This window comes from Globicephala melas, chromosome 7 (genome assembly GCF_963455315.2).
Source record: "Globicephala melas chromosome 7, mGloMel1.2, whole genome shotgun sequence".
NCBI classification, from domain to species: Eukaryota; Metazoa; Chordata; class Mammalia; order Artiodactyla; family Delphinidae; genus Globicephala; species Globicephala melas.
Window position 1 is genome coordinate 8,047,435 of NC_083320.1, and position 12,681 is coordinate 8,060,115.

The window sequence follows — 12,681 nt, forward strand, 5'->3', positions numbered from 1 at the left end:
TTCTTTTTATATAGCAGCAAAACTTAGAAAGAATCTCTCCAGAGGGTTAAATGTAGTACCATTAAGTACATAATGATGCTAATCAACTGTGTTGTTCAGGGTTCTTCACTGCAAGCTACCAAACAGTAGGAAAGGCCCTCAAAGGCTCTCTGGTGCTTTCAGAACTGACTGAAGTTGGAGGAACAGGGGAAGCACTGCAGAAAAGGTGGGGTTGGCACTACCTGCTGCCCCACCCTGAAGAAATGCTGACTTTTCCTCAAATCCTTGTGTGACTACAGCTTCAGGGTCCCAGGTGTCCAAGCCTAGGTCACGTGCTTGCCCCCAGCTGCACCATGACCAGGAGAGAAGGATCTGGATCTTCTAGTTGCTGTAGTGCAAAGCAGTCACTGCCTCCCTTGGGGGAAAGGAGGCTGCAGGGTGCTGGTTTGGAAGAAGGTTTGGTTGCTAGACAGCAAAAAAAAAAAAAATAAGGCATGTAAACTGTATCTATCTGAAGCTCAGTGTCTTCACAGATATTAACCATCTTTCTCAGGCTCAGCCAGCATGCATGGAGAATATTAATTTCATTTTCCTTTAATGATTTGTTCATTGTTTTTAAAAACAAAGACAAAATAACTTGGGACTATCTTTTTAAATTCAGTCTTTATCAAAGTTGTATGTGTACATCATTTAGAGTCATAGTTCTACCCAGTTTCTAATGAAGAACAGCATTCCATGTGCTCCCATTCCTATTTTCTACTCCCCAGAGAAAACTATTTTCAATTCTTTCTAGCTGATTTATTTGGTATTAATCTTGATATTTCTAAATAGCACACTGTGGTGATGTCTTAATGTTTCCGTTTGGGGCATTATTTATCAACTTCCCACGATGGAAATGAGTTTTGTTCTTTCTCAACACTTTATGCTTAATCACACATACACTCTCTTCTCCTTCCCCCATCCTCCCAGGATAATTGTATTGGATCCATAGCCTGTGTTTTTATTATCATTACATCGACACTGTTTGCAATGAAGCCATGTAGTATAATGTGACTACTACTTTCTCCACCTTTGATTTTTCCCTGATGTTAATAATTGTCTTGGTTTTTTAATTCATTTGCTTCAATTTTCTATACTTCTCACTGACGTGACCCCCAAATCTCCCCTAACTGATTAAATCCTCTTTCCATATAAACACATTAGATATTCTATGAATTTCATCTTTTTTTTTTAATTTCATCTTTTAATTTTTGGGGTTTTTTTGGCTGCACTGGGTCTTCATTGCTGCGCGCGGGCTTTCTCTAGTTGCGGCGAGTGGGGGCTACTCTTTGTTGCAGTGCGCGACTTCTCATTGCAGTGGCTTCTCTTGTTGCGGAGCACGGGCTCTAGGCGTGCAGGCTTCAGTAGTTGCAGCAATGCAGGCTCAGTAGTTGTGGCTTGCGGGCTCTAGAGTGCAGGCTCAGTAGTTGTGGCGCACAGGCTTAGTTGCTTCGTGGCATGTGTATCTTCCCGGACCAGGGATCGAACCCATGTCCCCTGCACTGGCAGGCGGATTCTTAACCACTGTGCCACCCGGGAAGTCCAAATTTCATCTTCTTAAAAAGAAATCTCTTCCTAAGTGTTCTGACTTGCTCCTATCTGGACCCTGGACCAGTCACCCTCCAAGCCTGCTAAGGAGCTATTATTGTCTTGGGGTCTCCTTCAACATCACTCTAAGGACCCCTTTACCTGTCTCTTGTTTTAGATCCCTTGCTTCCTCGATTCAGTGTCATCCTCTTCCGTGGTCTTCCCTGTCATTTTGAAGGAGCATGTTACCATTCGTTTCTTTTTTTTTTTTTTTTTTAATTATTTATTTATTTTTGGCTGCGTTGGGTCTTCGTTGCTGCTTGTGGTCTTTCTCTAGTTGCAGAGAGGAGGGGCTACTCTTCGTTGTGGTATGCAGCCTTGTCATTGCGGTGGCTTCTCTTGTTGCGGAGCATGGGCTCTAGTTGCGTGGGCTCTAGTAGTTGTGGCCCATGGGCTTAGTTACTCCACAGCATGTGGGATCTTCCTGGACCAGGAATCAAACCTGTGCCCCCTGCATTGGCAGGCAGATTCTTAATCACTGTACCATCAGGGAAGCCCACCATTCGTTTCTTGCGAAAGTAAAGGTTTTTTTAGTTTTAGGAATCATTTCCTTGAGAATTTTAAAGGCACTGCTCCATTTTTTTCTGTCCTCCAGAGTCCCTGTTGAAAAGTCTCATTCATTCTGATTTTGACCCTTTGCGTAACAACTTATTTTCCCTCTGGAAGCTTCTCTTTAACCTTGATGTTCTGCAAGTTCACAATGATGTGAGTTGGGCCCTCGCTGGACCTTTTCTTGAATTCATTTGTTTGATGACTTCCTCTCCTTGGTGTTTTCTGTTCTTTCTCAAATTCCTGCTAGTTAGATGTTGAACCTCTTGTACTGATGTCCAGTTTTTGCATCTTTACTCTCCTGTTTTTTATCCTTGTAGTCTTTTTCTTTTTCTTTCTGAAATAATCTCTCAACTTTGTCTTCCAAACCTTGTGTGGAGTTGTTTGGTTCTGCTATCAAAATGTATATTTTCCTAGAGTTTTTTTTGTCCTCTGAACATACTTTTTTTATTTAATTGGTATTGTTGATGCATTTATTGTATGATGAGCAATACAGAAACAAGAAAATATAAATATGTAAGTTAGAAGGCATTTTCTGACTGAAAGAGATAATCAGTTGACCAGTCTCAAAAGTTGTAACCTTGAGCCAAAGAAAAATCACCTAAAATACACAAAATTCAATGGTATACAATTTTTAGTACAGTATTTATAAGGATTATGTTTTTTTTAAGATTTTTTTTTTTTTTTTTTTTTTTTTGGCTGCTTCGAGTCTTAGTTGCAGCACACGGGATCTTCGTTGAGGCATGTGGGATATTTTGTTGCGGTGCACGGGCTTCTCTCTAGTTGTGGTGCATGGGCTCCAGGGCGCGTGGGCTCTGTAGTTGTGGCGCGTGGGTTCCAGGGCACGTGGGCTCTGTAGTTTGTGGCACTCGGGCTGTGTAGTTTGTGACACTCGGGCTCTCTAGTTGAGGTGCATGTGCTCAGTAGTTGTGGTGCACTGGCTTAGTTTCCCCGCAGCATGTGGGATGTTAGTTCCCTGACCAGGGATCGAACCGATGTCCCCTGTATTGTAAGGTGGATTCTTTACCACTGGACCAGCAGGGAAGTCCCTGTAAGGATTATGTTTTGCTGGTTGTTTTTGTGTTTGTTTTTAATGTTCATTTTTAAAAGTTTATATCTTCCTCTGTAGTCTTTTTTTCCCTCTAAGTTGCTTTTCTTCCTCTTTGTTTTGGTCTGTCTTTCATAGTAAATGCTTTCTTGAGTTTCTAGTGATCCTTGGTTATCTTCTCATATTTAAGAGCAGGCCACTAAAAAGTTACTTGAGAGGTCTGAACTTGTGAGTAAAGCTTATGGACTGTGATCTTCACTGTAGGGCAATCTGCCTGAGTCATTTACTGGAATTTCTCTCATATCTGTTTCTTTAGGTCTTTTATCTTGGCTGGTCATATTCTGTTGGAAAATTTTAAATTTTGCACTGTTCATTTTCTACCTCTTTCTTGCAATTTCTAGATGTGTACAGTCTGAGTTCTCATGTTGTAGACAAAAATATCTCCCCTGGGTCTCTGCTTTTTCCTTTAAATGCCTTTTGTACTCTCTTAAACATTCTTTTTTTTTTTTTTTTAAATAAATATTTATTTGGCTGTGCCAGGTCTTAGCTGCGGCAGCAGGATCTTCATTGCCGCATGCGGCATCTTTAGTTGCGGCATGTGGGATCTAGTTCCCTGACCAGGGATCAAACCCGGGCCCCCTGCATTGGGAACATGAAGTCTTAACCATTGAACCACCAGGGAAGTCCCTCTCCTACACATTCTTATTGGCTTTCTTGGCACTTAGCAGTTAGGCCCACTTGCTAAAAAATAAACAAGAGTTGATAGGAGCAAATCTGAAACACCTAGAGTACAAAGTAGGAGTCACTTCAGTGCCTTGTTTTTCCTTAATATGTTGATCAGAAATTGGATGAACCTTCGGGATGCTGAGACAGGGAAGATACTCTGGCAAGGAACAGAAGACCTGTCAGTCCCTGGAGTGGAGCATGAAGGTACTTTCCACCCTTTGTCTGCACAGGGCTGATGACGCAGAGCAGGCCTAGGCATCAGGGAACTGAGTTAATGGAGACCCACCAGGGGACGGGCCTCTGCAGGCATAGCACGTCAGTCCACGTGGTGCTGAGATGTCTAGTTTCTTTCTTATGTTTCTTTCTCCTACTTCCCAAAACCCACCTCGTGCTGAAATTTTAGCATTAGAACATACCCAAAGATACAAAGATCTCAACTTTTTTCTGAAAGAAACTTTGTGTTTTTATCTCCCTGAAATAAAAGAAAAACCAAGGGAACAGAATAGAAAGAAGGTTCCCATTCAGCCCCTTTCCTGATAAGAGGAGCTGGGTACGGCCTTTAGATGCACTAAATCTATTGTTCCTTGAAGATCTTTCAGTCAAATGCACTGGACCAGTTTGGGACCTCTGCCTTTAATTAAAGTGTAATTCTGTTACCAAGGCATTTTATGAAATTTAACATAGATAATATACGCTCTAAATCATCTCTAAGAAGCTCCCAGAAATGCTTTCAATATTTCTTTTTCTTTACCAGCCCGTGTTCCCAAGAAAATCCTCAAGTGCAAGGCAGTGTCTCGAGAATTGAACTTCTCTTCAGCAGAGCAAATGGAAAAATTCCGCCTGGAACAAAAAGTTTACTTCAAAGGGCAATGCCTAGAAGGTATTCTGCTGCCAACATGCCTGAAATCTGGGCTTAGGGACAAAATCTGGACAGGGACAGAAGTCAAGACCCAGTGAACTAAAGCACTGCTTTGATAACATTTATTTTGCAACTCAGTTTGTGATAGGGTTCCTACACCCTGGCAGACTGGGGAGCCCTGGCGAAAAGAAGCAAAAGCAAAGCTGGCAACTACAAGGGGCTCTGAGCCCAACAAAAGGGTTACTGACCCTGGAGGGCCTGAGGGTGGTGCCTGCTTTGTCACTGGCGTGGTATTATAACATGGTCACAAGGAAGCTGCTGGTTAGGGCCTGGTACAGTGCTCTCCATACCGTCTTGTACAGATTTGACTGGCAAGGCCACTCTGCATTGAGTTTTTACCGTGAAGTCTAAGAGTGTACATATGTGTCTTAGAGCTGAAATTCCAAGTGAAAAGGCCTGTTCTGTACTTCCATACTTCCTGGATGTATATAATTTACATCCAGCCTACTGCTAAGAAAATATTGCTGGCCCTAGTGCTTTAGATCCCAGAGCATAGGGAGCAGGCCTCTAGTGTGGTTCAGGGGACACAGCCTGAAGGGGGCTTCCATGTCCTTTCTTATGCCTCTGGCCTGGGAAGTTTCTGATGGCTTCAGTGGTGCTTCCTGGGGTAGGAAGAGGCTTGCCCTAAAGGATGGGGACATGGAGCCCTGAGACTCTGCCCAGGGTGCCAGCTCACCTGCTTTTCCTTCTTCCTTCAGAATGGTTCTTCGAGTTTGGCTTTGTGATCCCTAACTCCACAAACACCTGGCAGTCCCTGATAGAGGCAGCGCCCGAGTCCCAGATGATGCCAGCCAGCGTGCTAACGTGAGTGAGCGGGCCGCAGGAACTGTGGAGGTGTCTAGAAGCAGGAATTCCAGGCACGTGGGACTCGTGGTCCCGTTCAACAGGCAGGCAATCTAGGTTGAGAACAAGGGTAAAAGAGTATCCAGTGGTATCCGAAGTTACAGCTTACTGACTTTTGTCATGTGAAAAAGACAGTGTGATAGAATGGAAAGAATTAGAAACGTCAGATTAAACCTTTAGACTAAATTCCTGATTAACCATGACTAGCTGTGTAATCTTGGACAATGTACTTTACCTCTCTGGGCCTTATTCTCCTCCTCTCTAAATGTAGAATTAATAGTTATCTCTTACAGAGGTATAGTGAGGATAAAATGAGATGATATGGAAGGAAACTGGCATATAATATATATTAAGTCTATGCTAATTGGCCCCCTTTCCTTACTATCAAACTTCTGCTGCTCTGTACTTTGTTTGAATGGCCTTCAGTGGAATCTGGCAAAGTCCTAATTCTGTTTTAGAGGATAATATTTGGTTATAGTTTTTCAGAGACTAGCTTACAATTTTAATAGATATGCTTCCAGCTCAAAGAATAATTAGTTTGTCCTTTGTCCCCAAAAGTCAGTCAATAACTGCCTACCTACCATTTTTCTCTTGGGAAAAGATTTTAGTCTTTTAAAAGTTTTAGCAATATTGCCTAGTAACAAATTATTCACACAGATAATTGTGCAATATTGGATCATCTCTTTAAACAGGTCCTTTATGAAAGCCACATTGAATTTGTAAATAGAGGTTATTTATTTTATAAGTCTTGAATAGATTTTTAATTTGTATAATAGTACGTATTTTTATATTCCATCAACCAGTCAGATCTTGAGTTCCTTATTTACCTATTTTATAATTAATTACTAGCAAGAAGATATCTGCTGGATATTAATTACCCTGGGAAAGTACAGTGTCATATGTAGAAGGGCATTTTTTAGATTTTATTAACCATTATTTGACTTATTCTTGTCCAGGCCTGATTTCTTTCAGGTATTAACACCACTAAGTCTGTGATAACATATTTAGTTTATTTAAGTTATGTCTTACTTTTTAGAACCCCAGAGTAGTACCACTGTTACCTTTAACTTAGTACAAGAGTAGTTTGATTTGGAAACACTGAGATAACCACCAAGAAAAATGAAATTGCACACTGTATACAATACAGGTGTATTGTTTGAGGTTCTTAAGCCATAAGCCATAGAAACTGACTCTGGCTTACAGGACAGCGTTGAAAGGGTAGGGCCGAGACCTGAGAAACTCGAAAGATGCAGGTGGCAGGAACTGTGGATGGTTTCCTCAAGGAGCAGCTGTGGGAAGGATCTTGCTCAGGGGAGAGAGTCTGATTGGCCCAAATTACATCCTGTGCCCACCCCTTTGCCAGGTGAGGGGGGAGCCACTTGGTTGACCCATGGACTGGAGATAGGGTGGTTCCCCAAGAGAAGAACAGAGTGCTGTTACTCAAAGTGAGGAGAATAGATGCAGGACAGGCCAACCCACAGCTGTCCACCAGAGTAAGTTTTATAGGAAAAGATACGTCCGCAGGTTTCCATGTGAATCAGAAAGTCAGTCATATTTATAGGCACTGCTGTGTGCAAAGCACTCTAAGGGCCTTAGGTATACTGTGGATTAACACATGCTCCCTCTTATGATTTCTGAACTTGAAGAAGACCTACCTAGTCACATAAGTTAAATGTCATGTTAGACATCTAACCCCGTATGGACACAGATTTTAACATCCCCAAGCCAAGGTTATAGGTGAGTGCATGTCCACAGGCCCAGCAGACCCAGATTGAAACCACTTTGTGGAAATGAGATCTGTTGTCTAACACGCTCACTCTTTCGCCCTCTCTTCTTACTTATAGTGGAAATGTTATCATAGAGACAAAGTTTTTTGACGACGATCTTCTTGTAAGCACATCCAGAGTGAGACTTTTCTACGTTTGAGAGAAGAATATGTGTGCATTTCAAGAATTCATTTTTTAGGGGGAAGGAGGAAACTGTTTACTTTTTTCCTCTATACATTTGATTTTTGACACTTCCACCCCTAATTCCCTCTACGGCAAAACCCACCTGCGGCCACCAGGGGACCAGCTCTGTGTAGGTAACCAGATGGCTTTTTTCTCTCAAGCCACCATCTTCAACTGACCAGATTAAACTCCCAATCCCGGACCAGGGCAGAGGGCATGCCTCAACTCCTTCTTGGAGTAGACACGGGGACAAACACATACCACAAGCTGTTCCCGTCACCCTGCCTCCTTCTTGGGCCCTGCAGGCAACACATCTTCCTTTGGCCCCTGGTTTTGGAAAAGTTCAAGTTCCTGACCCACGTTTAGTTTTTTCCTACCATTTCTATTTCATACATTCTCATACATTTAACTTGTAAAATAGACTGTGATATTATTGTTACATAGTGAATTAAAACATATGAATTAAAATATTCCTATGTCTTTAGCATGGCATTGCTTTCATCTCTCCTTTTTTTGGAATGTGAACCTGGCTCCATGATGGGAAGAAAGACATTTAACAGACCAGACAGTAGGATCACAGGTATATTTTACTCCAGAGATCAACTGATAGATCTTGTGGTTCCTGAGTGCTTCAGTTGCTGCTTTCCAAGAAGGTACAACATACCTGAACAAGACCCATGACCTTGACATTTGTCTTTTAGATGTGATATTTCGTGGTTCTCTTCCACAACATACATGCACCCTCTGCTTGTTTGTACTGTTTTTAACTTTTTCCCTTCTTTTATAATGTGCATTTGTTCAAGAAGTTTCCAGAAAGGTTAGAAGTTCTAAGTTGGTAGAGTAAGGACTCTTATTCCTAAATGAGAAACTAGAATTTTCAAAATGAAGAAAAGATCTCCCTAAACTCAACTGGAGAACAATGGGAAGGCATCCAGGATGGGGTGGGATGCTGAGAGGCCTTAAAACCAGTGGTCAGAGGAAGCCCATGTGACAGAGAAGTAGTTATATCTGCAGTGCTTCCAAGTCTGACAATAGAGAGAAAACTAAAAAGGGCTCTCTTTCAGGAACTTAGCTCTGAGCTACCAGTAGCCTTCACTGTCCTTTATAAAATACCAACAATTAAAAGTTTTCTGGTTCCTCCTGTAGTAAGGTCTGAGGCCAGAGGAGGGAAAATACACCGAGAGATGGGCTCTCCTTGGTGTAGCCCCTGCTCCTAGATTCCTGCTCTCCTTCCATCTGTTACCGCAAAGGGCCTGTTTGCATATGTGGGTGGGGAGGAGAAGCAGTACATTTTTAGTACACTATCGCCATCTTTCAGTGATGACTCCATTCTTCACATTAGATCTGTTATCTTCAAAAGCTAATTTTTAAATACCAAAGGTTGGATAAAAAAACAACAACAAGGTAAAAGTGAATCAAGCTTTTCTTTTGCTTTCCAAAACTGCCATGTCTTTTCTCAGAGTGGACCTGTCTCCTTCCCTTTTCCTGGACTATATCTTCTCCCCAGAGTCCCATCAGGGAAGGCTGTCAGGGGCCTGGACACATGCTGATGGAGAAAGGACTTCCCAGGGAAGGCTTCTCGACCCGCTTAGACCTCCTTCACTGCCCTTCTCCACTCACTCACCCAGCCAACAGTCAGGGACACACTTCTTTGCTAGCCGCTCTGAGAAAAACAAAAAGAATCGTAGTCCAGTCGTTCTTAGAAGCTTGCCATCTCTCCAGGTACATGTGCTCAGGCAAAATTGCTCATTTTATCATGAAACAAGCAAGACAAAAGAAGCGTGTGCCTCAGGCACAATACTGATCAAGGGGTTGCAAGCGTGGGTGGGATTTGAACTGATGGGAAGGATCGCTGAATGCTATGGTGGGAGGAGAAGGGAAGTGGTACAGGCCAGGGAAGAAGTCAGGCAGAAGGAGAGGGAGGACACGGGAGCTGCAGGGACCAGGGCCCTAGGTAGGTTAAGGTCAGCCCTTGTAGGGTGGGTGCTGGTCCAAATGCCTGAAAATATGGAGGGTTTGTGGATATATTAAAGGCCACAAAATGTTATTGGAAGGAGAAGCATACAGATCAGGCCTGGCACAGTGACAGCCACTGGTTCTCAGACATCTATGGCACCTGCCCACACCCAGAGATTCTGACTCAGTATGTGTGGGTCCCAGAAATCTGCCTATGGAAGCACCCCAAGTGATTCTGCTACAGGTGTTCTGTGGACCGTATTTTGAAATACTGGTAGAGGCATTTAGTGAATATTAGAGACATACCTGTGTACACTGGTGGCCATAAGATAAACTGAGATCTCCAAGCATGCTTAAGGAACAAAGGGTGGTCCCAGTTCTGCCCTGTGCCAGGGAGGGGAAGCTTTCAGTTGCTCAGGGCAATCAAGAGGAACTTTAGCGTCTTCAGAGGAGAGGACAGAAGAATCCCAGGCAGCATGGCCTTGGAGAAAGACTTGAGAGAACTTAGAGGATCTGTCAAACATAGATTTCCATTTAGAGAGTTTTGGTTAAGGTTTCCTGTGTGATGTGAGTAAACAGTCTCGTCCATCTTCCCATCTGTTCTACTGGCCAGTGTGCTGAGTGACTTCTGTGATGGAGCACGTGGGGAAGCACTGAGTCTGGCCCTGGTTGGGCATGAGGGGGTGGAGGAATCACAGTCTACCGAAGAGGATCTAGCCACATTCAGGCCACGCTTACAGGCCTGTTATGTATATCAGTAAGATGTCGTGTGAGGCACAGGCCGGCCTTTCCTGAGCTTTGTCCCTAGTTGAGCAATTATAAGTGCCTGCCATAAGAGAAGGACAAGGTGGGCATTTAAAGGAAGAAGAGATTACATGCAGTTCAGAAAAATCAGGAAAGCCCTCTCTTCTCTGGATCCTTCAACTCTCAGCCTACAAAATATGTTCAAGTTGCCCTAAAAAAAATAAGCTTTTATAAAGAAGGCTTTCCTTCAGTCCCACATGGCCTTCAGCTCCCGCTCCCTCCTTTCTTTCTCTACAGATTCAAACCTCTCGGAATTGTCTCCACTCACTCTCTGCACCCCCTACCTCTCATTGACTCCTCAACCCACGGCTTTCTGGCTCTGGCCTGTGGCTTCCTCTCCTTCGAGGCATCAGTGAACTCCACTGAGCCACTGCCCCCATCCGGTCCTTCTTGCTTTATCTGCTGGGACTCTGGGAGCCTCTTTGCTGAGTGTCTGTTCCTTGCCCCTTTGCAGGCTCTTCATTTTCCTCCAGCTGCCTTGTCCCTAAAATGTTTGTTGGTGGATTTGGGATTTTTTTTTTTAGCTATTATATATTGAGAAAATGCTTGTGCAAATTCTTCTTTTTTTTTTTGGCCGCACCTCGCAGCATGCAGGATCTTAGTTCCCCAACCAGGGATCAAAGCCATGCCCCCTACAGTGGTAGCTCGGAGTCCCAACCACTGAACCACCAGGGAATTCCCACTTGTGCAAATTCCTTAAGCATTATACATTCACTGCATGCATATTTATTGAACACTTTTTATGTACCAGACACTTGTTGGACAAGATGAGTGAAGTCCCTACCATTAGATTCTAATGAGAGGAGACAGAAAGCAGATAATTTCAGATAGTAGTCAGTGCTCTGAAGAAAACAGGACAGTGCAAGGGCAGCATGTCTGAAATGAGGAGGTGAAGAAACAGAAAGAAGTCAGCATTCAGCTTTTGACCCCAAAACAGGATTGACGAGTCCCCAGCAAGTCAACAGTCTGGAAAGCCAGGATTTACTCAAAGGAAAAGATTTTTTAAATCCCTTAACCTATCATCAGCAAAGTAAGAACCAGATGTGCCACACTTGATACTACAAAGGACTCAGGGTATGACAGGGAAGGCCCTGCCTTGTGGGAGGAGTGACAGCCTCCCCTTCCACCCTGCGAAGGATGGAGAGGAGGAAGCAGGGCAAAGAGGCCCAGTGCTGATGTCCTCGCTTTCCTCCACCCATCAGGCCTGGGTGGAAACGCTGGATAGAAACATCTGCCCAGGTGTGGGGGAAAGATGAGAACTTCCTAGAGGTTAGTGGGGAGGGTTGGCTGCCCAGCAATCCAGTAGACGGAGGCCTATTCACTTAGCTTCATAACCGTCTCCCCTATAGTGTCCTCCATGCCTACCACCCCGGCCGCAGTTCCTATATCCATCTGGGGCGAGTCTAGCTGATGGCATGGCCTCCCCTTGTGATTTATCCTTCACATCACAACCAGAGAGCCCCAGGATGTGCATCTGCTCACCAATTCCTGGGTATTGTCGAGTTTATTTTTAGAATTTCTTGCTAGTGACCTGGTAATTGTTTTGCAGCATTCAAAATGCACTGTTAAAATGGTCCTCAAAGTGAAAACATTAAATGGCTTAGCAGTTCTTTTTGGTGCTTTTGTTTGGTCTGAAACTGAGCAGCTTCAACTATAGCTTTGAATAAACTGAGGGATGCAATGCAGTGGACTGAGAAGCAGAAATCTGGTAAATATACTTGGTTCCCAAACCATATACACCGAGGCACCCCGGGCACTGCAGCAAGTTCACAGGGCTGCCGTAGGATCGTTTAGTTTTTTAAGGACATGCAGTGACACGGGACATCTGTCGTACACTGCTCAAAATCAACGTGAACAGGAAATGAGGGGAGTGGTGTCCAATCTGATTCCAGGTTTGAGAAGCTGTGCAGTGCCCAACAGGCACACACACTCCATTAGTAAGTCACTGTGATGATAAATGAAATAAAAATATTTTTTTCTCTCAATCTATGTGGCTTTTCTTTTTCCAAAATAATACAACAGCTACTAAGTTAGGACATAAATACTTAATAAGTTGTTTGGACCTAACTACTTAAGTAGAATTGTTAGTTATTTGTTTTGACCTAGTTGCACCGTGAAAAAAATTGCTGAGACACAAAGATTACTGTAAACAGAGAGCGTTCGGGGATCTCTGATAAAGCCCTTAGTTTAAAATTATGCCTTTCAGAGGATTAGAAACACACATGCAGGGACTTCCCTGGTTTCCCAGTGGTTTTCTGTGCTCCCAACCTCGGGGTCCTGGG

The 12,681-nt window shown here is 43.5% G+C and overlaps 1 protein-coding gene across 1 annotated transcript in view; it reads left to right on the forward strand.

Moving 5' to 3' along the window:
- PDE6D (phosphodiesterase 6D) overlaps nt 1-8,123 on the forward strand; it is a 52,015-nt gene extending 43,892 nt beyond the window's left edge. The window contains exons 2-5 of the mRNA XM_030874453.3: nt 4,044-4,132; nt 4,683-4,808; nt 5,546-5,651; nt 7,535-8,123. Coding sequence (XP_030730313.1) covers nt 4,044-4,132; nt 4,683-4,808; nt 5,546-5,651; nt 7,535-7,616 — 403 coding nt within the window. The 3' untranslated portion in view covers nt 7,617-8,123. The remainder of the gene's footprint in view (nt 1-4,043; nt 4,133-4,682; nt 4,809-5,545; nt 5,652-7,534) is intronic.
- Nucleotides 8,124-12,681: the final 4,558 nt, after the last annotated feature.